At 66.5% G+C, this 22,029-nt stretch overlaps 1 protein-coding gene across 3 annotated transcripts; it reads right to left on the reverse strand.

Moving 5' to 3' along the window:
- Positions 1 to 322: 322 nt before the first annotated feature.
- Positions 323 to 20,943, reverse strand: PWWP2B (PWWP domain containing 2B). Of its 3 annotated transcripts, XR_003508976.1 has the most exons (4): positions 20,788 to 20,943; positions 11,317 to 12,893; positions 6,305 to 6,612; positions 323 to 831 (listed from the first exon to the last, which is right to left on the reverse strand). XR_003508976.1 is itself a non-coding variant. In XM_027529554.1 (3 exons), exons 1-2 carry the CDS (start codon positions 20,910 to 20,912, stop codon positions 11,333 to 11,335), a joined length of 1,686 nt encoding a protein of 561 aa, XP_027385355.1. In that variant the 5' UTR covers positions 20,913 to 20,943; the 3' UTR covers positions 323 to 831; positions 11,317 to 11,332. The 3 variants fall into 3 exon arrangements, 1 of the variants encoding a protein (XP_027385355.1); XR_003508975.1 differs by having other exon boundaries at positions 6,305 to 12,893; XM_027529554.1 differs by lacking the exon at positions 6,305 to 6,612.
- Between the last annotated feature and the right edge of the window lie 1,086 nt (positions 20,944 to 22,029).

Genomic DNA, 22,029 nt, shown 5'->3' on the forward strand with positions numbered 1-22,029 from the left:
AGTTGTTGCTTCCCCTCCAAAACGTCGTGCAGTCAGAAAGCCCTGGGCAGGCCAGGAGAGGCTGAGCCGAGCCCCCGCTGGGGAGGAGAGGTGCTCTCCCCAGAGCAGGGGCCCGGCCCCCAGGGAAGAAGGGACGCAACCTCAGAGCCTCCAGCACCCGAGGGGTCAGTACCCTCTGGAGGGGCACACAGCTCGGGCCTGCCAGAGCCAGGGCACTTCTGCTCACATCTCTCTATTCTCCTGCATTTAAACCAAGAGCAGAGCTGACTTTATCTTTCTTCTTTTCGGTCTTTAAAGTGACAAAACGGGGTATGGAATGGACTCTTACAAACGACAGGTGAGGTGTTTATTCTTTTCATGTTGCAGTTTGACTGCAGAGCGGCAGCCTGGGACGGGCGGAGACCGCGTGCCCGGCGGGATGGGAGCCCTGGGCAGGTCAGGGTTCGCGGGGCATGGGGAGGGGGGCGGCGGCGGCCCGCCACGCGCAGCTGCTCGTGCCCAGGCCGGCAGGGAGGTGCCGGGCACTCTGTCCTCGGGGGGCTGCCCTCCCTGCTGGACTCCGGCCTCTGAGGAACCAGAAAAGCTCGAGACTGTGTGGTGGGAATAAATACATTTGGCCGAGAGGAGCCGCTGTGCGCCGGGCGGGGCAGTCCTCACGGGCAGACCCGCCGGCTCCCTGAAGAGGTCCGGAACCTGGCTGACCCCGACGGCGGGGTCTCCGCATACAGCCAACCAGAAGGCTCGCAGCGTCCTCGTGTGGGGCGGGGGTGTGAAGGACGCCTGCGACGTTGGGAGCTGCGGGAGGACAGCCCTTCCCTCAGCGTTGGTGACCTGGGGGAAAGCAGAGAGGGACAGAGTAACTCACGTCAGCATCCAGGGCAAGGGGCAGGCCAGCGCCAGGCCAGAGTGCCCTCCCCGAGCGCTCCTCGGCCTGACCCTCAGCCTCCGTGGGCCTCAGGGACCCCACCCCCAGCTCCCACCAGCCCAGGGGTCCTGCCTCCCATGGTGCCCCGCCCCCTCTCCTGGGGCAGGGTCCCCCACCCCTGCACCCCCCAGGCCCACCCTGCCTGCCCGGGGAAGGGCTGGGATCCTCTGTGGCTCAGGGACGCAGACCACAGGCTGGTCTGGCAGCCCCGGCCCTGGGCCAGGCTCACGGAGGCTGAAGTGAGGCCGGCCGCTCTGGAACGTTCCAGCCACTCGGGGCTGGGGCTTTCGGGGAGCTGATGGCTGGGCGCACGGCCCAGAAGGCCCCAGTGTGGGTGTGACGGGCGCCCCTGGAGACACACGCCCCCTCGCTGGGAGCCCCACCCACGAGAGGTGCCCTCCTGGCTCAGGAGACCTCCCGGGGGGGCGGGGACAGACCTTGGACAGGGAAATCCTTTCTCAAGCGGGTGGGGAGCCCAGGCTTCCACCCTGCCTCCTGATGCGCCCCCGCCTCCCATCTGACAACCAGGGGTTGTCCAGCAGGTGAACCTGGCCACAGGGGCAGCGGACACCTCGGCCCAGCATCTCAGGGTCAACCCCCCCCCCAAGGAAAGCAGGGGGCTTGCAGAGAAGAGGCCTCCCTGAGTGCAGCAGATGGGGGAGAGTGTCCACCAGCGCCCCCACCCTCCAGCCCTCCAGGCCTCCCGGGAGGCTCCGGGATGGGGTGCAGCCTGGGAGGAGGAGGAGGGCGAGGCCCAGTGTCCAACAGGAACAGGAGGGCCACGCACCCTGCAGCTTCCCGCCCACGTCTTGTTCCTGCACGGGGACGACAGGCAGGCTGGGCTGGGGCTGGGCACAGACCCCGAGAGCCCTGAGACTGCTCGGCCGCGGGAAAGCCCAGCCTGCCCCGGGGTGTGTGTGGGGGGCCTGGGGGCCAGCCACCCCAGCCCAGGCCTCAGGGCGAGGAGCCTCTCGGACATGCCCGCGCAGCTGACACGCCTGCCCCGGGGCGCGCAGAATCACGAGAGGTGAGCGGGCAGAGGTGTCTGACGCCACCACGTTTCGGAGAGGTTGTTCACAGAGTGGTCGTAAATGGAAACAAACGCTCGGCGTCTCTGGGGCGCTGAGGTCTCCACTTCTCTCAGAGCGCTGGGGCCCAGTGATGACAGAAACGGCCCACAGTGAGGGACATGCGACTGCAGAGAGTGGAGCTGAAGAGAGGCTAAATGTGCCATAATTACCTGTGTGGATAAGCTGCAATTTTTAATATCAGCACCGAATCTTGATTTAGCCAGAAACTATGCTTATGTGTATGTGTGGCAGGGGAACAAGGGTTATAAGTTTGCAAAATCTTCCTTTTCCACAGGAAAACTGTCCATAAAGAACGCTTAAGTTGGGAAATCATGAGACAAGAAGCAGAATGAGTGTAGAAACGTGGAGAGAAATCCTTGCATTATACACTTCATGTCACTAGTGGGTTTTCAAACCGTGAATGTAGGTAACTTCGGTTGGTGGTTTAGTCTCTTAAGTCGTGTCCGACTCTCACGATCCCATGGACTATAATAGCCTGCCAGGCTCCTCTGTCCATAGGATTTTCCAGGCAAGAATACTGGAGTGGGTTTGCCATTCCCTTCTCCAGTGGACCTTCCCGATCCAGGGATCAAACCTGGGTCTCCTGCATTGCAGGCAGATTCTTTACCGACTGAGCTACCAGGGAAGCCCATGTAGCATTGCTTTGGATGAAAATTCAGTAAGGCTTCCCTTGTGGCTCGGGGGTAAAGAATCTGCCCACCAACGCAGGAGACATGAGTTTGAACCCGAGTCCAGGAAGATCCCAGAGGCTGTAGAGCAGCCAAGTCCTATGCCTGTGCTCTGGAGCCGGGGGCTGCAGCCACTGAGCCCTCGTGCCCAAGACCCTGTGCTCCGCAACAAGAGAGGCCCCAGCAATGAGCGGCTCGCCCAGCACAACCGGAGAAACGCCTGTGCAGCAACAGAGACCCAACACAGCCAACAATGAACACACAAATTAAAAAAAAAATTAAGCAAAAAGAGATGTGCTCAGGAACATCTCACTCGACTGTGGACAAGGAACCAAAGCCTTCCTTCATTTGTTTAAAATGTAAAACCCCAGAGATGGATGTGCACAGAGCAATGCAAATGATCCCGCGGCGGCCCGCGTCCTCGACGGGCAGGGACGACTCGGGAGGCCTCCTGCTGCCGTCGCTGCTCTCAGTGCAGCCTGCGAGCAGTGACCCCACTGGCCGCACTGCAGCAAGATGCACGGACGTTCGCCCGCCCACAGCTGGTCATCAGGCTGACTTCTCTCCTCCCCCCAAGGCTCCAGGGAAGCTCCTGGCCTCGAGCGGCAGCCCCACTTGGGGTCTTCAGGAGGAACCCCTCTCTGCCCCACCCCCGTGCCTCCCCACCACCTCAGAGCTCGGTCACAGCATCCACGGGAATAGCCACACTCGGAAACTCCAAGTGCCCCATTAACGCAACATTTCAGCATTTAAAGGGGCTCAAATCAAAGGCAACCCCACATCGCTGCAGAGACACTGGACCTGGGGGTGATTTGAGTGGCCACAACCCCCTTTGAAGCCATGGCCCTCGTTAGGGAGATGCCCCAACAAGCCTGCACCCTCTGCGACCAGAGGCCTCTCCCAGCAGGAGGAACACGGATGCGGAGGCCCCCGGGGTTCGGGTCCCGCCTCCCAGTCTGACACTCCTTGCCTGGGGCGGCCAGCCGGTGGCTCTCGGAAGGCCGCGGGTCGCTTCTCTCACCCCCGCACCCCCGCCGGCCGACACCACCCCTCTTCAATAATGGGGTGTTCCCTCTGGGCAGAGTGGTCCCTATCCCTCCACCACGACAACCCGGGCAGCCCCCAGAGCCCCCAGCCCCGCTGCCCCGCACCCCACCTCGACACTGCAGGAGGGCCACAGGTTCGTGGCAGGCATCCCGGGAAAAGCTCACCTTCCTGGTTCCCCAGGAGGAAGCCCCCGGGGGGTGACTGTGGCCTGACTCACAGATGACGCCTAGGAGGGTGGCCCAGGGCAGCTCGGCGGGCGCACAGCCTTCCACGTCCACGCACAGGGCCTCTGCCACAGCTCCGCCCATCCACGTGGCCCAGGAAGGCCTAAGGCCCAGCCACTGCCCCTACCCTGCAGAGACCAGCACGGCCTTGTGGACCCTGAGCACCTGCCTGGCCAGACCCCCGCTTGGTCCCGTGGTCCCTTCAGCCACATGCAGGCTGCACCAGGTCTGGTGAGACCCTGGCCAGGTAACTGGGGAAGGGGCGGGTCCCAGGACGCTGGCTCCCCGGGGCGCAGCCCGGACGGCTGTGTTTGTTTCCCTGTGGGGACACGCGGAGAGTTGACACGTGGCCCACTTCCTCATCCAGAGACCCAGGCAGCCCCTTCCTCCAGCCAGTGCTCCCCTGCCTGTCCAGATCTGCCATGGGGACGAGGTGTGGGTGCCTCCAGCTCAGGGTTCTCAACCCAGAGACACAGTGGGCTTGAAGTCAACGGGCCCAGAGCCTGTCTCCAGGCCCCGCCCTCCCCACGGGAAGCACCTCCCGTCGCCCAGGGTGCTGAGTGGGCGGATACGCCCGGGCACGGCTCTGCCTCCTGAAGGCCAGGGCTGCCTGCTGCACAGGGAAGAGCCTCCCTGGAGACCTGTCTCCCCACTTGCAGGACAGGGTGCCGCAGCCCAGCGTGCAGGGCGCCAGGAACCCGGCTGGGCAGGGGCGGGTCGTGCAGAGTGCCCAGGCCTCCGTGGGTGTTCCTGCGTGCCGGGCAGCGTGTGGGTCTGAGTGTGCAGGAGCTGATTTCCTCGAAGGGGAGACCCCAACAGGACCGCAAAGAACAGGACCGGGATGTGAAGAAGCCCTGACACACAAGAATGCCGGGACGGGGAACCCCGAGGTGTGGGGCCCGTCGGGGTCACGGCCATGCCTAGAGCGCTCAGGATTCCCTCCTCGACGAGGCAGTGGTGGCCAGCGGGCACAGGAAAGGCTGGGCACAGCTGCCTTACCACTCAGAGCCAAGAGACAGTGGGCGGCACCCCTGTGTGTCCGCTTCCGTCATGAACACAGGAGGACAGGCAAGCACGGCGGGAAGGCGGTCTGCAGGACAGGGTTGGCCCGGAGGAGCCCGGATGACGCTCAGACGGACCGGGGACCCTCGTAACACGCACCGAATGACAGACACCAACCAGAATGTACAGGAGTCTCCAGAGGTGAAAAGAAAGATGGAATCAGTGACTAATGGTGCCTGAGGTCATGACAACCCCGGAGGGGGCCCTGTCCCCATGACTTGGAAACAGGACTCTAACGTGTCCCCTGAAGGGCAGATCCCAGGCACAAAAGGCCTGGGGTTCCCCCAGATCACCACGGCTGAGCTGGTGGCCTCCCTGTGCCAAATGACTCCATATATGATGTAGTCTGCACGTTAACATTTGACAGGTGTCAACTTTTACATGTAAGATGACTGCCGTGCTACTAAGAACCAAGAATTTCAGTACAAGGGGGCAGAGATGCAAATAAAGTGGTAAACGAGTAAAAAAAATCTGAATTAGAAGAGTCCATGTGGAATCATATCTCTTTTCTCCTGAAAGAAAGTAGCTCCAGGTCTCTGAACTGCGAAGGGCAATTAACCACCTGGGAACAACATGACCCACGGCCAGTAGCCCTCACCCAGGCAGGACGGCTGGACGCCACGCCCTGGAGAGGACCCAGAGCCCCTCGGGAAATGGGGGACCCTGGGCCTAGGCTGGAAACGCCACGCAGACGTAATCCCGTGTCCTGGCGGAGAGCCAGGCCCGCAGCCAGGGACGGCTGTGCTCCTCAGGTGGACTCTGGGGCTGAGGAGCCCTCAGACAGCGATGCATCAAGAGTCATCGGCCTGGATGAAAGCGGTCAGCCCTGTTTACCATGGGCACCTGGTCAGCTGGAAGGCCTGGGCCCTTGTCTGAAGACCACATCTGCATGTGACCACTGTCGCTGCATGTGGCTAAGGAGCAGATCGGGTCACTGGACAGAAGGGCCTCCCGGCAGGCAGCTGAAACCCCGCCACCCGTGGAGGGTCCCACCCGAGTCCCGGGGCACAGCGGTGCAGAGCTCAGGGCCTGGGTCAGCCCCTGCCTGCGCACCCAGGGGCCTCGGACCCTGGGGGAAAGAGGGACGGGCACTTGGAGCTGTCTGTGGCCAGCTGAGGCTACGGCGCCTGCAGGAGGGGCACTGCTGTCCCTGAAGGCACAGGCCCGGAGGCCCTCCCTCGGCCCCTCCCCCAGGCCCAGAGGCCCTCCCTCGGCCCGCAGGGACCCCAGGGCCCCAGAGGAGCGCCTCCACACCCAGGCCCGTGTCCTGTGTCGCCCGGCACCCACCTGGGAGACCATGCAGAGGGGCAGGGCCCAGGCCTCGAATCACAGGCCTGAGTTTCCTCTGGAACAAAATAATTACCACCTTCGCAGACAACCTGAGCTCGCTGAAAGCAAGGCGGAAGTCAGCTGAGAAGCGGAGGCACGTTTTTATTCAGAGTCGGAAGAAAGCAACGCCTCTCCGGGAGTTGGTGATGGACACCGAGGCCTGGTGTGCTGCAGTCCACAGGGTCGCAGAGGGTCGGACACAACTGAGCAACTGAACTGAGCTGAACTGAAAGCCTGTCTGGGTCGCCAGGCCCGTAGATACAGCTCTGGAAGGGAGAAGCCCAGGAGGAAGCCGGAGCCTGGGGACAGGATCTGGCCGCCTCTGCCCGCGTGACCACGGCTCCGGCAGGGTGAGGCGGGGTGGCCGCCAGGAGCCAGGCTGCAGGGTTTCCGGGCTGGCTTCCCGGCCGCTGTCTTCAGTTCCCGGGAGAGTCACCTCGTGAGGCTGAAAGTGCTGCTGGGGCCCAGCCGTGTGCACAGCCTCCCTGAGGGGCAGGGCGCCTCCCTCGCCCTGGACCCCCAGCCCAGCTGGACGGGGATGCAAGCTGTGCCTGCACCCACGGGGGCTGCTGAGTGGACAGAGGATGCGGTGGGCGACCAGGGTCCCCCCCGGAGCCGTGGGGAAGGCATGACAGGTGTGACAAGAGGAGAGCTCTGAGAGAGCGGATGAGGCTGGAGGGGGCCTCCCAGGGCCTCGTGGGGAGAGGCAGACGCGGCTTCCACACAGCAGGGGCCCCTGATGATGAGGCTGCTGGTACGGCCACAGGCCCGGGGCGCCTGAGCCCCCAGCAGCTGTGAGAGGCTAGAGGACCCTCCCCAGAACCCCAGGAAGAGAACCTGGGTTTTGCATTTGGCCTCCAGAGGTTCCTGTGTTTCCTGCTGACCTGAGACAGGTCATCTGGGACAGCAGCCTCAGGAAGCCACAGAGCCGAGGCTCACCCCAGGGTGCTCTCTGCTCAGTAAAACCAGGAGCTCCCCAGGGAGGCACAGCTGAGAGACCCCGAAAGCTCTGGCCTGCAGGAAGTAGCTGCCTCGGGCCTGCCCGGCTCACGGGGAGCCTGAGAATTTCCCACTGGGCTGAGAGGCGGGGCACTCACCCCAGGGAGGCACACGGCTCTGTGGGGCCTCGGGACACCTGGGCGCTGCTCCCATACCCGACTGCCTGGGGCCCAGGGTGCGCTCCCAGGGACCCCACGTTCAGTAGAGGCTCCATCACCGCTTGCCCTGGGTGGGGCCTGTGGGCCAGGTGTGGCCCCCACCCCATCCAGGCTCGCCTGCCACCTCCCCAGGGGCCCTGGGTCCACCCGCCTCTCCACTGGCCTCCTTCCTGGGCTCCCAGGGGCCTCACACCTCTGGTCACTGCTGTCTGCCTCTCCACCACTCTGAGCTCCCCCCACTCCACGGGGCCCCCTCCCACACCCCTGCGCCTGCCAGTCCTGACCCACCACTTGGCCCCAACCCTCCTCTGAGGCTAGACCCTGAGCCGCCTCTGCGCTCAGACCCAGGCACGGGGACGCTGACGAGGTGCTGAGGCTGGTGAGGGCGCAGGGGTCCCGGAGCTCTAGGCGTGCCCAGCAGCCCCAGCCCACCCCCGGGGCCTCTGCCCCGACTCCCCGTCCTGGTCTCAGCTGCTGTTCTGGGGCACAGCCTCCCCCATCACACCGCTGCCCACAGCCGGGGCATCTTTCCAACACAGGACAGTCAGCCGCGGCTTAATGTCCCACCGTGGTGCTCCTTCTCTGAGGGCAAGGCCACAGCTGGTGGTCTCTCCCTGCCCCCAGGGAGAGGCCCGGCTCCCTCCTGCCTCCGATGCCCATCCTCACCCTATTAGCTTCCTGTTCTAATCTCGGCTGTACGTCACCTCCTCCAGGAAGCCTTCCCAGAGCCCCAGTCCCAATCAGCTTCCTCACCAGACACTCTGCCCAGAGGCCCTTGTCCCCTTCTCGGCACATTCCTGCGCATGATCACACATGAATGCGGAGAGGTGAGTCACAGCCCTCCCCCCGCCCGCCAGGCGAGGGCCACGGTGACTGCACACTTCCGTCCGCATCCAGCAGAGCATCTGGTCCTGGCTGGGTCGGGGGGTGTGCGAGTAGGGAGCGAAGTGGTGACCACAGGGTCTGAGGGGAAGAGGCCAGGGGGCTCGCGCCACGCCTGGCAGGTGGGGGGCCTGACCCGCCCTGCCCTGGGGGCACCCCCATCAATCACACCTGCGGGGCCCTCGCCCCTGATCAGTGGGCACTAGGAGCTGCCCGGCCCATCCGGTCAGGAGCACAACCCTGCCCCACGGGGGGACGCGGAGGAGCCCAGAGTACACAGCCAGACAGGCCGCTCACTCACCCTGCACCTGGGGGCACGTGCCGGTCACCCCAAGACAGACGGGGAGCTGGGGCTCAGACGGGGCCGGGGCCGCGCCTGCTGGGTGCCTGTTCCCCGCCGTGGCACAAAGGGCTGGGGGCAGGACCTGCCGGCCTCCCCAGTGCCCTGGCAGCCGGCCTGTGGGCAGCTCTCAGGATGCTCACGTGGGCACCCACCTCCCGGCGGAGCCTCCAGCAGCCCTGCGAGGGGGCAGGGCGTCTCAGGGTTGAGGTCTGGGCTCTCTGGAGTCCAAACCCCACGTTCCCCACACGGCCTCCCTCAGCTCCTGGGGATGGCAGGGCCCTGCGCCGGGCTGGGGAGCCACGTGGGGCTGCAGGACTGCCTTTCCCAGCAGGCCTCCCGCCGAGCTCCCAGCCCTGGGACCACCCTCTGGTACCCGGCTCCTGGACACCCCGGCCCTGCCCTCAGCACCCCACAGGACACCCCACCTGCATCTCACACAGGTTCTGCGGGGACCCCCTGGGCCAGCCCCAGCGCCCTCAGCTTGCCCGGGGAGCCCACCAGGGAACCCACCTTCCCCAGCGAAGGCAGCTCCGTTTCCCCTTCAGAAAGCAGGCCGGACAGGCTGCCCGCCAGACACTTGACACTTGAAAGCAAGTGTGCCCACCGGAAGACCACCGACCCCACCCGAGCGCGAGACCCCGGCTGGCTGACGCCCGCAGACCAACCACCTTGCTGGCACAAACCTCAGCAGTCTTTAATCCTCAAGAAACAAAACCCAAAAGCCCATCAAGCAAAACCACTTTGCTTTGGCGCCGAAAGGATTCAGCAACCCCCCACCGCCCCCCCACCCCAGGCTCCCAGAGCCCCAGGAGCCAGGCCCCCGCAGCAGGCAAACTTGTCTGGTGAGATTCCTCCTCTGCCTCCAGATAAACACAGCGAGCCCTGAACCTAAGGGGCTGCCTTCTCTCTCACAGGATGTGTGGGCAAGCCGCCCACCGCCCCAGGCCAGAGACAGGGTGGGCCGGGCTGGGAGCCGAAGGGCACGGAGAGAGACAGGGCCCGAGTGGTCCCAAGGCCAGTGGGACGAGGCCGCAACAGAGAGATGCAGGGGAAACGGGAGGCCAGGTATCGGGGCGTCTCTGGGCCCCTCCCAATGGGGTGCCCTGACTCGACACCCTCGCTGGCTTGACGCCCCCTACCTCAGGGCGGTGCCACGCCCACACCCCACACAAAGGCCAGAACCGATGGGGGAGTGCCGGGTTCCTGGGAGGAGTTTGTGCCCAGAGTTCTGGGAGCACTCAGGAGGCACAGGGAAGGGGGGAGGGGGACGAGGCCTCAAGAATCCCAGCAGGGACCCCAGCCCAGATGTGCCCCTCGTCCCTGCTTCTTCAGTCCCAGGACCCACTGCAGCCGGCCCAGCAGTGAGGCGGCAGCAAGCACTCCTTGAACCCCCCTCCCCAACCACCGGCCAGCTGACCCACCCAGCCCTGAATCTGGCGTTGCCCGGGAAGTCAGCACAGACAGGTGGATGAGCTGGAGAGCCAGGCCAGACAAGGTCACCCGAAGGTCCAGAGACGAGGGCAGAGGCCCAGACGAAGGACAAACCCCAGCTGAGTCGGGGCGCCGGCCCGAGGCCACAGGGCCAGGAAGGGGCCACGGGCTGCCCCGCACTAGGGACCCCGACACGCCCACTGTGGTCCCCCGAGGCAGCCTGGAGCCTCGAGCGGCCACAGCCTGCCTCGAGCCAGCAGAGGAAGGGGCCGGCCCTCGGACCTGCTGCTGCCCAGGGCCAGGGCTTGGCATCAGACACTACCAACCCCACCTCCTTGCGTCTCAGGCCCCGGGAGCGCTCACAGCACACAGCTCGGCCCCTCGCTATGTCCCGACAGCCCGCGAGGCGACCAGACAGGTCACACAGTGACCCACCCCACCTGGGGACACCCGGCCCCACAGAGGCTCCAGGTGGGGCCACGGCCGGGGGTCCCACAGAGTGCCCCCGGGGTTGGAGACAGAGGCCATGGTACTGGACGAGGCAGATCCTGGATGCCCTCCAGGAGCCTGGAGCCGCAAGCCCCAGGCACCACGCCGCGGCTGATGAAGAGGAGTCCCCCTGGCACCAGGAGAGGGGCACTGGGCCACAGGCACCACCTCTGGGGGAAGGCAGCTGAGCGACCTTCCTCCTTTCTGCGAAGTCGGACCCTTGGACACACCTGCCAGCCTGCAGTAGGGGAAGGGCAGGAGGGAGACAGCCCCGTCCGTCTGGGAGGGAAGAGAATCAGAGCAAGCCCCTCCTCCGCCCACCCCAGCCACCGGCTCTCCCTTTTCTCCAAAAGGCGAATGGAAGAGCAAGCAGATCTTTCATGGCCTTTGAAAAATGGCCACAAAACACAAACTAGCTCTGTTCTCTGCCCAGGTGGTTGACGACTCGCCCGCTCTTAAAGCATCTCTTCAGTGATCCGAAACGTTGAGGGGACATTGCCAGCGAGCAGGACGATCTTCCAGACCACCCGTTTTGGAGTGGCGAGCCAGCCTTGCCAAGGGCATCCCTCACCCCCTGGCTCACCGAGGCCCAGGCTGGAGGCACAGCCCAGCCACAGACGCAGGCTCAGGGCGGCTGGAGAGAGGCAGCCCTCCATGCACACACTCACCTGGCTGGGAACCCGGTTACGTTTCGAACTGGGTTAAGAGCTCCCTTATTTCTGGGGCCACGTGCTGGGCGGCATTGGCGGCCTCTGTGATAGCTTTCCGATACATCCCCTTCTTCTTACGGTTAAATCTCAGTTTGAAAAATTCAGAGAAAGGGGACAGTTTTGAGGTTGACAAAAATGATGTAGTTGGAGAACCAAACCACGAGACTTTCGCTTCTTGCCAGGAGGGCTCCCCGTCCTCTTTCTGGCTAAGACTAATGTCCAGAACACGTGCCGGCCACCAAGGGAAGCCGTGAACCTTACCCCACACAATGTCCCCTACAGCCACGGTCCTCCCGTCCTCGGTAACGCACTTGGAGACGCTCTGCGTGTGCAGCCTGACCGTCAGGGGCGGGACTGTGGGCCTCGTGCCCTTGGATGAAGAGGGCACGCCATCGCCAGGCGAGAGGTCGCAGGTGTCCGGCAACGTCCCATCCGAGCCGGACGACTTGGACTCGTCCAGGCTGTCGCTGCTCCATGCCAGCTCGCTGGTACAGCCGCTTCTCCCGGGGCAGGTGGCGAGGAAAGCCAGCCCGGCGTTGTCGGGCCCGTGGGCGCCCCGGGGACACCCCTTGCAGTCATCATCCTCGCCAGAGCTCGGGGAGGACGAGTCCGCCAGCCCGCCTCGGTGGGTGGCGCCGTCGGCCGGGAGCCCTCGGCCCTTGAGTTCCTGCACCAGCTCGGCCCTGTAGACGGGCTCCTGCTCGCCAGCCCCCAGGCGGCGAGGCTTCAGGCGGATCTTGGGGGGCGGCGGGGTGGCCCCGGGGGGCAGGGGCCGCGTCAGCTTCAGCTTGGGAATGGAGGCGGGGGCGCCTGCCGCAGGCCGGTCCCTGGGAGGCTCGGGGTCCAGGCCTCCGGGCGAGGCCGGGGGTGGACAGAAGGGCTCCAGGGAGCCGTGCACGCGTGGGGGGATCTCCACCACCTCCCCGGTGCCCTGGGGCGTGCTGTAGGAGATCTTGATGGCCGGGCTCCGCGGCACCCCCGGCCGCGCCTCCTCCCGCCGCTCGCGCCTGCTCTTCTTGGCGGCGGCCGCGTCGCCTCCTCCGTCGGGGTCCTCGGGCTTGCGGGGCTCCCTGCGTGGCCGGGGGGCGGCAGGGGGCCCGGGGCTGGCCTCCGGGGGGCTCTGGGTGCTCTTGCACTTCTCACACAGCACTTGGCGCGGCCGCAGGCGGATGGGGCTCAGGGCCAGGCGGCCGGGGTCGCGGTTGCGGGACAGGCGCCGGCGGGTCCTCTTGACGCCCCGGGGCGGCGGCTGCGGCACCCACTGCCGGTAGGTGTTCCTCAGCCAGAGCGGGGGCGGGAAGGGGGCGCCTTCGAAGTAGGGCGGGAACGGGGGCAGGCTTCCGGCCGGCAGCGGCGGGACCGGCGGCAGGGGCGGCTCGGGGGCTCCGTCCCCGCCTTCAGGCGCCGGGGGGCCCGTCCCCAGGGGCATGGCCTCCGCGTCTCCCTCCGCGGGGGACGGGCCGTGGCAGCCGTTGACAGGGGCGTCCTGGGCCTGGGTCAGCGGAGCCAACGGGGGCAGGCCGAAGAGGCCAGACCTGGTCGTGGGGAGACAGAAAGGGGCGGTCAGCACAGGGAGGACCCCCGCGCCCAGCCCCCGCGCGGGGGGCGGGGGCCCAGCAGGATCTCCCGGCTTTAACAGAGGCACGCCCCCCAGCACCCGCCCGGGCAGCCCAGGTGCGGGCTGCGTGCTCTGAAATCAGGCGCTCAGCATCAAGCCCACGGGCTGACAGGCACTGAGCATCCAGGCCTCTGTTCCTGGAACGAGGAGAACTCACAGCTGCAGACCCGGAGGCCCAGGAAGCCGGCAACCGGGGCCTCCGTTCCTGGACAGGCCTGGCCCAGCCTGTGGGGACCCAGCTGCTGTGTGGTCAGTGGCCCCTGCCCACAGGCCTCATCCGCTCACCCCCTGCTCCCTGAGGGCAACACTCCCAGAAGGAAGATCCCGCCTGCGTCCCCAGGGGGACCGTCAGGCCCAGGAGAGCCCACGGGACCGGGGTCCCTGGTGCAGTGTGTTTGGGGGCGGGGGCCACTCACAGCCAGGCCCAGCAAGCCCCAGGCCTGAGAGTCAGCCTGCTCCCCCCTGAATGCTGCTTTCAGGTGAGGGCATCCCCCACAGGTGGCCCGTGCCCACTATGACCTGGAAGGACCACCCCTCCTGCCTGGTACCCTGGCCCCTCCCCTCCGTCCTGCAGGCCCAGAGAAGGCAGGAGGCTGCCCTCCCACAGGGACCCACAGCTGAGGCCAAGTACGTGGCCAGCACCCCAGGGCTCCCCAGAATGGCCCGCGCTTGCTTCGAACGGCTTCAGGGCAGTACCCTTCCAGAGCGCTGGCCAGCCGGCCTTGCGTGCTGGGGGCGTCTGAAGTCACATGTCATGAGGGAGCCACTCCTGAAGCAGCAGAACACTGCTCCAAACAACGACAGCCAAGCCCAAACAGGCTGCACGTCCCCCGGCAGCGACACAGCACTGCAAACACCGCGGTTCCATCTGTAAGACCGCTTAAGCTAAAAGCTGTTAGTTTTCATTTTCCAGCACAGAACAGACTTTCAGACAAGAGTTTAGAATACTGCACCTCCATCTCTCCCTCCCTTGTGTAATTCAATCACAGCAGAAAAGATAAGTGAGCTTTGCTGTTTCGAAGTTTCCCAGTGACTTCTGCTTCTACTGTTCCCCAGAAGAACCAAGGCTGCTAAGACCGACCGACTGACCATGGCAGCTCCATCTGCAGCCAGGTGGCCGCGGGCACCTGTGGCCGGAAGGCTCCTCCCCGCCCCCGCCAGGGGATGGGTGCCCAGGGACACAAGGAGGCTGGAAGCCGGGTGCAGGCCACTTGAGAAGCAGGGACCGCAGAAGCAGGCGAGAGGGCTGAAGGCAGCGGCCAAAGGCCCATGGCCTCCCTGACGGTCCGTCACGGGAGGGCACGTCCGCCATGGGAACGCTGTCCAAGTTCTATTGAATTCAAGATCACCAGTGAATGCCCAGTGCTGTGTGCTGTGCTAAGCTGCTCCAGTCACGTTCAGCTCTTTGCAACCCTGTGAACTGTAACCCACCAGGCTCCTCTGTCCACGGGATTCTCCAGGCTAGATTACTGGAGTGGGTTGCCATTCCCAACGCCAGGGGATCTTCCCCACTCAGGGACCGAACCTGAGTCTCTTACATCTCCTGCATTGGCAGGTGGGTTCTTTACTGCTAGCACCACCCAGGAGTCACATCAAACTTTATCAAATGTGAAAGTGAGGTTGCTCAGTTGTGTCTGACTCTTTGTGACCCCATGGACTGTAGCCTGCCAGGCTTTTCAGTCCATGGGATTTTCCAGGCAAGAATACTGGAGTGGGTTGCCATTTCCTTCTCCAGGGGATCTTCCTGACCCGGGGATTGAACTCGGGTCTCCTGCAGTGCAGACAGACTCTTTACTGTCTGAACCACCAGGGAGTCCCAGTTTAGAGCCATTAAGGGAAATGTATCAAAGCCCATCTCCCCTGAATCTAGTCTTCATGGGAGAGCTGCTGGAGGGGGTGGAAGGTTCACACTTCAATGCCCAGAGGGTCCAGCGAACCAGGGCCCTGGCCTCCTGTCCTCTGCTTGGCCACGAGGATGCAGCTCATTCAGCTGGCTCACCGCTGGCCTGTGACCTGTGAGTGTGATTGAAGGAGGAGGGGGTGAGGGCTGCAGAGAGAGAAAGGTGGGGTGGCGGGGGCAGCGTCCAGCCAGGGGCCAGCAGTGGGGACCTGGCCCCTCTGGGGTGGATTCTGCTTGGGGTGGTGGGCAGCCATGGCAATTTGGCAGTTGATCCTGCCCCCCTGGCCCCCCAGCCCCAGCAGATCAAACCAGGAGGCCGCGGAGGCTGTGAGCCCCGCTCTGGGGTGCAGGCCCCCCTGAGCACTGGGCTGCGGCCCGAAGGCGGTGCTTCCCTCCAGACGGTGGGTGGCCGGGGACCGCGGCCGTGGCCGGCACGGCAGGCCCCGTGACTGGGGCACTTCCTTCCCGGAGCGGCCGCCCGGCCCTGGCCCTGGCCACACCCACGCCTGCCGGTGGGTAAACAGGGCCAGCAGGACCCTGGCTGCCCTGCTGAGGGCCGTGGGCAGAGCCCCGTCTACAGCCCCGTGAGGCACACAGGTCACCATCCCAGCTCTCGGCTGGGACAGGGAGGCTGGGACAGGACAGGGGGCGGGCAGGGTCTGAGCTTGCCCCCCAGCTTGGGTGCCCCGGGGCACAGAGACGGCTCCAGCTCAGGCCCCTCTCTCAGGGAAGGACCTCAGCAGCTTGCCCCCACGGGGCACCTCCTGGACCCCCAGCACAAGGTGTGGCACCACTGAGGTTTGTGCGTGACCGTGGGGCTGGGCCCCTGGCAAGGCCGGGCTACGCCCTTGTGGGCCTGCACTCAGGGACAGAGGTGTGGCTGGCCTGGCAGAGCCCCGCAGCGACAGTGCAGGGCCTGGCAGGAGGTGGGGGGCCTGGGGCCAGAGACACGGTCTGCCAGGCCCCAGGGAATGACCTGGGCCCCACTGTCCACCCTCTGCTGTGCTGAGGGTCAGAGCCTACTGGGCCCTCCAGGCAGCCACCCCCAAGTTCGGGAGAAGGAGCTGGGAGGGGAGCCTGGGGGCTGGGGAGACCCACGGGCAGAGCAGACCCCCCACATCCACTCAGAGCAGGAAGCCTGAGGGGGCCTGGAGCAAACCGCAGCCCCGAGGAGGGACGGGGGAGACAGAGCCAGAGTGAGAAAGTGGGAAGTTTGCAAGGGCGGCTTTGGCCATGAGGCTTATCGGGGGTCAGATCCCAAAGCAGGATAGTTCTGCCCCCAAGGGCACAGGAGACAGAGTGCCCAGGGTCCCCCGATGCTCTGTCCAGGGGAGAGCACGGCCGCCCACAGGGGCACGGGGCCTGGCCGGCCATCCTCGGCGCCACAGCAGTGGCCAGGCCTCCGCTCACCCTTGTCCTGGGCTTCATGTATGTCTCCAGCTGAGCAACCCCGCCAGGGCCGCCCTGGTGGGCCCACAGCCAGGAGGAGCCAGCCAGGCAGCCTGCTGGAGCGCGAGACACCCCACACACCCACCGCGGCCTCCCCTCCGCAGGCCTGGCGCCCAGCAGCAGCCTCTGGGCCCAGCCGGGTTCCCTGGACCTTCCTGCCTCATCCTCCCACGGGGAAAGGCCACCCTGGCGTCCTGTGAAGAGATGGGAAGACCTGGCTCCTGGAACAGAAGCGCCCTGGGGGCCCACCCCGGGCCAGGGTCCAGGGAAGCCTCCTGCAGCGGACACGCTGCAGTGGACGCCCACGTGGGCAGAGCCCACAGCCCCGCGCCCCCAGGCGAGGCCCACCCTGCGGCCGGCTGAGTGCCCCAGCGCTGGTTCAGAACATACACAGCAGCTTCTTTCTCCCACAGACCTGCCAAACAGACGGCCGGCCAGACAGACGGCCGGCCAGACAGACGGCCTGCCAGACAGACGGCCGGCCGCAGGGCCGGAGCTGGGGCAGGGGAGGGGCGGGCGCTGTGGGAGAGGCAGGCAGGCGGCGCCAGGCTGCCCTGAGGTCCACCTCTGCTCAGGGAGTAGAGAGACAGGAAATGTGGCCTGGACTCCAGAGGCACCCCCCAGGGCCACCCAGGGGACCCTGCCCCCCTCCCCAGGGACACACAGGGGGCCCTGCCCCCCTCCCCAGGGCCACCCAGGGGACCCTGCCCCCCTCTCCCAGGGCCACCCAGAGGGGCCCTGCCCCCCTCTCCCAGGGCCACCCAGGGGACCCTGCCCCCCTCTCCCAGGGCCACCCAGAGGGGCCCTGCCCCCCTCTCCCAGGGACACACAGGGGACCCTGCCCCCTCCCCAGTGGACACACAGGGGGCCCTGCCCCCCTCCCCCAGGGACACACAGGGGGCCCTGCCCTTCCCCTGTGGACACACAGGAGATCCTGCCCCCCTCCCCCAGGGACACACAGGGGACCCTGCCCCCCTCCCCTGTGGACACACAGGGGACCCTGTCTCTCTCTGAGGACAGCAACATAGGATCTTTGCCCCAGCTGCTCCCAGGGTCTTGCATCCAGGGTTTTAGAACCATCAGCATCATCCCACTGCGACTCAGCTGACTGTGTCCCTCTCACCTCTCTGAGGGTGCCTACAGAAGCCCAAGGCCAGGCCCTCACCACCCCTCCTCTCCACCACCCGCCTTGGAGTGGCTCCAGAGATCAGCCATGCCGGCCTGGTCCCCTGGTGAGGCATCTGCCCGCTGGCTGCAGGTCCTGCCGGCCTGTGGTGCACTGGGCACCCCCACACTCAGCTCCCCAAGGGCAGGGGAAGAGCCAGTGGGGCCTGGGCGTGTGTGCCTAGATGGAGCAGGGGCCCCCCCTGCCCAGGGACCAGCCAGGGCGGGGATTCTTGGCTGGTCTCCAGAGACTGAGTCTCCAGAAGCCTCAGTCGCCACCCCGCTGAGTGACTGAGTCAGTGACAGTCGTTCAGTTGTGTCTGGCTCTTTGCGACCCCGTGGACTGGAGCCCACCAGGCTCCTCTGTCCATGGAATTCTCCAGGCAAGAGTACTGGAGTGGGTGCCATTTCCTTCTCCACCCCACCCCCTGGGCGGGTCACAAAGGCTCACACCCAATCTTTCCAGCAGAGGGGTCCAGGAGCCTGCGCGGTGATGGCCCGGGGGATTCACACTGGGAAGTTTAAGAAAGCCCGGCTCAGAGGTCAAGGCCAGGCCTGACAGGCAGCTGGCCCTCACGCCCTGCCTGGGGACCCCCTCTCGGAGCCTTCGCCGTCTCTGGGCTGCCCCCTCTGAGGTCCCTGAGCAGAGGCACACCCTAAAGTCGCCTGTGAAACAACGCCCACATCTGCTTGGGCCCTGGCCTGGACACAGGAGCCACGGCGGCGCAGCAGGAGACGCAGGGGCTGGGCCCGAGGCTCAGGCCGTCTCCTTGCGCACTGACTGGGTGTGGACTCAAGAGTCCCCGAAAACCTGGCTTCAGCCCACACGGCAGCCGGGCAGTAGGTTCAAGGCTGGATGGGGGGCACTGGGCACCGAGTGCCTCCCACCTGCTGGGAACTTGGCCTGGCCTCTGAGGACACACGCGTGTTCGGCTCAGGGCCTGCAGTGAGGGGCACCGCCTCCTGAGTGCCCTCAAATTAACACTGGTAGCTGGGCCCCCTGTGAGAACTGCCCGTCCCGGAGGATGTCGCCCGCTCTGCCTGTGTGCTCCAGCAAGGCTAACACAGTGGTGAGCGGCCCGCGCCCCACGGGGGCACCGCGGGCACAGTGGCCTGCTGCCCTGGCCTGACCCCACACTAGCCCGCGGCCCGCGCCCCACGGGGGCACCGCGGCGCAGTGGCCTGCTGCCCTGGCCTGACCCCACACTAGCCCGCTGCTCGGGGACCGCAGGCCCCGGGAGGGGGGTGGTGCCTGCAATCCAAGCCCCCAGCTGCTCTCTCTGCCTGTCAGTGCCCACACCCGGGAAGGGGCCCGGCCGGTTGGCCCTGTCCCTGTGGCATGGAGTGGGGAGTGCTCCAGGGAAGGCAGGTGGGTGCTGAGGACCCTGAGGCCTGAGGCCAGGCCCCCTCTGCCTGGGACACCCAGCCCAGGCCTCTGGACCCTGCCTGACATGCTGGCTGTGAACTTGAGCACTCATAATATTATGGGAGAAAAGTGGGATCAGGATGAAACTGAAGGTGACTGCAGAGGAGAGCGGGGTAAGCAGGGGCAGGGACAGCTTTGGGGCCAGGCTTCAGACAACTGGGGGGCTGGGAGAGGCCAGGTTAAGCCTTAGACTCTCTGTGGGGACTGGGGGGCCCACTCAAGCCAGAAAGGGGCACTGCCCAGCTGAGCTGTGCCCATCGAGGCCCGGCCCCTGGCTCCGTGGGCGGCTCCGGTTACAGCCTCATGTGGCCGTGGCAGGGCGGACGCCCACACGCCCTACAGCTGCCAGTTCCCATGCTGGGATCCCAGCAGAGCCTGCTTCCTCCACGAGCGGGTGGGGAGCGGGTGGGGAGCTGTGCAGATCTCTGAACCAGGGCACCCACAGGCCACAGGGCCGGGAGCCCTGGCTGGAGGCAGAGAGCAAGGGCAGCGAGCCTGTAGCCTCCGCAGACACCCCCAGCTACGAGTCTACCCTGCAGCCTCCTTTGTCCTGAGTCAGGGAGCCCAGAAAATGGGGGTGGGGGGGCCGCTCCTGCAAGTGTCCGCTGCAGAGAGGAAAGGCCAGGCAGGGCTGTGCAGGAAGGCTGGAGTGCGGCCTGCCTGACGGGGAAGTGCCGGCCACCGGCGGCAGGGGACCTTGGCCACCCCAGGGCGCAGGCTTGGCCCTCCTGAGGGGCTGTGCCTGCAGCCTGTGGGGGTCACCGGGTCCCACCAAGCGCTCCCTGCAGTAGCTGGCTCCGAGCAGGGTGACAAGTCACCTGGGAGGCCATATGTTAAGTCACATGACTTGTACATAAATGGCTCTGGCACATCTAATGAGGAGATAACGCCAGCAGGGTGACTGTTGAAAGGTGACAGTCCTCCCGCCACATCCATGCCGCGGGCACAAACCCGGCCTGCACCGAGGGGCGAAGCTGGGCCTCTGCAGAGGGGAGGTGGTTTAGGATAAGGCCCAGCCCGAGCCTCGAGACATTAGCGCCTGATTAATGCCTAATCATTTATCTGCGCGACAGCAAGCTACCATGTGACACTGTATCCAGGAGACTCTTTCCCGCTGCAGAGCTCCCTGCTGCCGGTGCACAGGTGCCTGTCGGCGCGTGGACTCGCCCCAGGCCTGCCTGGGGACCCCCTCCATCAGTGACGCCCGGATCCCGCGGGGCACCCCCTCGCAGCTCTGCAACTTGTCTCTTTTCATCCCTGCTCCGCCTGGGGGCTCCTCAACCCCAAACAGTGTTCTCAAATCCTGCCGCCGGACACAACTGCTTGCCCTCTGTCCTCACCTCAGCCCCGACTGCGCCCGGGAGCCGGAAGAGGGCTTTTCAGGGCCCGCGGAACCCCCTCTTGTGAGTAACCCCCAGGCAAGTGCGGCAGCGCACGGGAGCCCCCCCCGCACCCCCCAACGGATGACAATTCTGAACAGAGCCGAATTCAACAGTGCGTCTGAACAAAGAAAAGTGCGTTAATTATGGCAGACGTGCGGAGTTAGGAGCCCGGCATCGCGGCGGCTGGCGCGGGGGCTCGGGATCCACGCGCCGCGCCCGGGCTCCAGCCCGGCGTCCCCCGCTGTCCCCCGCCCGGCCGCGCGATCCCCCGCCCGAAAACTCGCGACGACTTTGAGAACCACTTTTGCCCCCCGAGAGGCGGCCGCGCTCGCGCACCCCGAAACTGGGGCTGGGGAAACCGAAAGCGCGCGGGCGCAACGCCGCCCCGCCCCGGAGCGGGCCCCGGCCTTGGGCCAGCGCAGGGGGAGGGGGGAGGTGTCCCGAGGGGAATCCGGGGGCGTCCCGGGCTCGCGCCCCCGCCCCCGCTCACTTTTTTGTGCAGTCCAGCAAGATCCCGGCGAAGCTGCGCTCGCCGCAGCTCGCGGTGACCAGCAGCGCGCCGTTGACGACCTGCTCCACCCGCACGGGCAGCCGGCAGCCGGCCCGCGGCTCCATGCTCCGCGTCCCGGCCCGGCCCCCGCCCCGCGCCGGGTCAGCCCCGCGCGTGACGCCGCCCGCCGGCCGCCTGACGTCACAAAGCTCCGCTCGGGGCGGCCTCCGCGAGCGGGCCGGGGGCGCGGGGAGGGGCGCGCGGGGCACCGGCGCCCTTGGACGCGCGCCTGGCCGTGCGGCCTCCACACCCGGCGCGGAGACGCACTGCGGAGCCCCACCGAGGGGGCAGGATGGGCCGGGATGGGGCAGGGCCGCGCTCCACCCCCGGCGACGCCGGCCGCGAGCGCCAGCCGAGAGGACCTGAGAGCCGGCGCCGGGAGAACGCCCGGGCCCCGGCCCCAGGGACCTCTCCTCGGCGGCCGGGATCGACCAGGGGCGCCTGCCCCTCTCGGCCCCACGGTGTCGCCCCCTCTCCTCGCCCCGGCCCTCCCTTCTCGAGTCCCCGGGTTCCCCGCCTTCGGGTCTGGCGCTCGGGTAGCCACCCGGGCACCGCGGGGAGGAAGTCTCGGCGGCGCGAGCAGGAAGCCCGGCGGGCCGGCGCGAGGAGGCGCGGGGCACCAAGGGGACACGGCGGCCACCGCAGCCGCCAGGGGGTCACTTGACGACCCCCGTGTGCTCGGCGCCTCCCCTGGTGACGGGAGGACGCGCGCTCGGCCCCAGGTTGCCTTCCGCGGGCTGAGGGAGAGTGATCTGCCTTCAAGTCTAAGTCGCATGGCCGCGGGGAGCGGGTTCTGTGCGACCCCCGGTGCGGTCAGGGCGCCACGCGGCCTGGTCATAATGGGAAGGACAGCCTTCCCGAGCGAGAGCGGGGCTCGCCGGCGTGCCAGCCCGGCCGCGGGTTGGGGGATTGGGGGTGCGGCGCGGAGCGGACGCGGGATCCCCGCCCGGGCCCCGCTCCGGCGAGCCTTCAGCCTGGTGCCCGTTCTCGACTTTGCGGAGCACTTGAGCGTCCCACACGCGGCTCGGGCCCCCGGGCCGCCCCCAGGACCCGGTCTCTTGCAAGTGACCTTGCCCCGAGCGCCGCGCGGCCCGGCCCGGTCCCCTAAGCCGGGATCGCGGCGCTCGACTGGGCACCCGCAACCGGCGGGCGGCCGGTTGTCGTGACGACCCGGACGCCGCC

Source organism: Bos indicus x Bos taurus, chromosome 26 (assembly GCF_003369695.1).
Source record: "Bos indicus x Bos taurus breed Angus x Brahman F1 hybrid chromosome 26, Bos_hybrid_MaternalHap_v2.0, whole genome shotgun sequence".
NCBI classification, from domain to species: domain Eukaryota; kingdom Metazoa; phylum Chordata; class Mammalia; order Artiodactyla; family Bovidae; genus Bos; species Bos indicus x Bos taurus.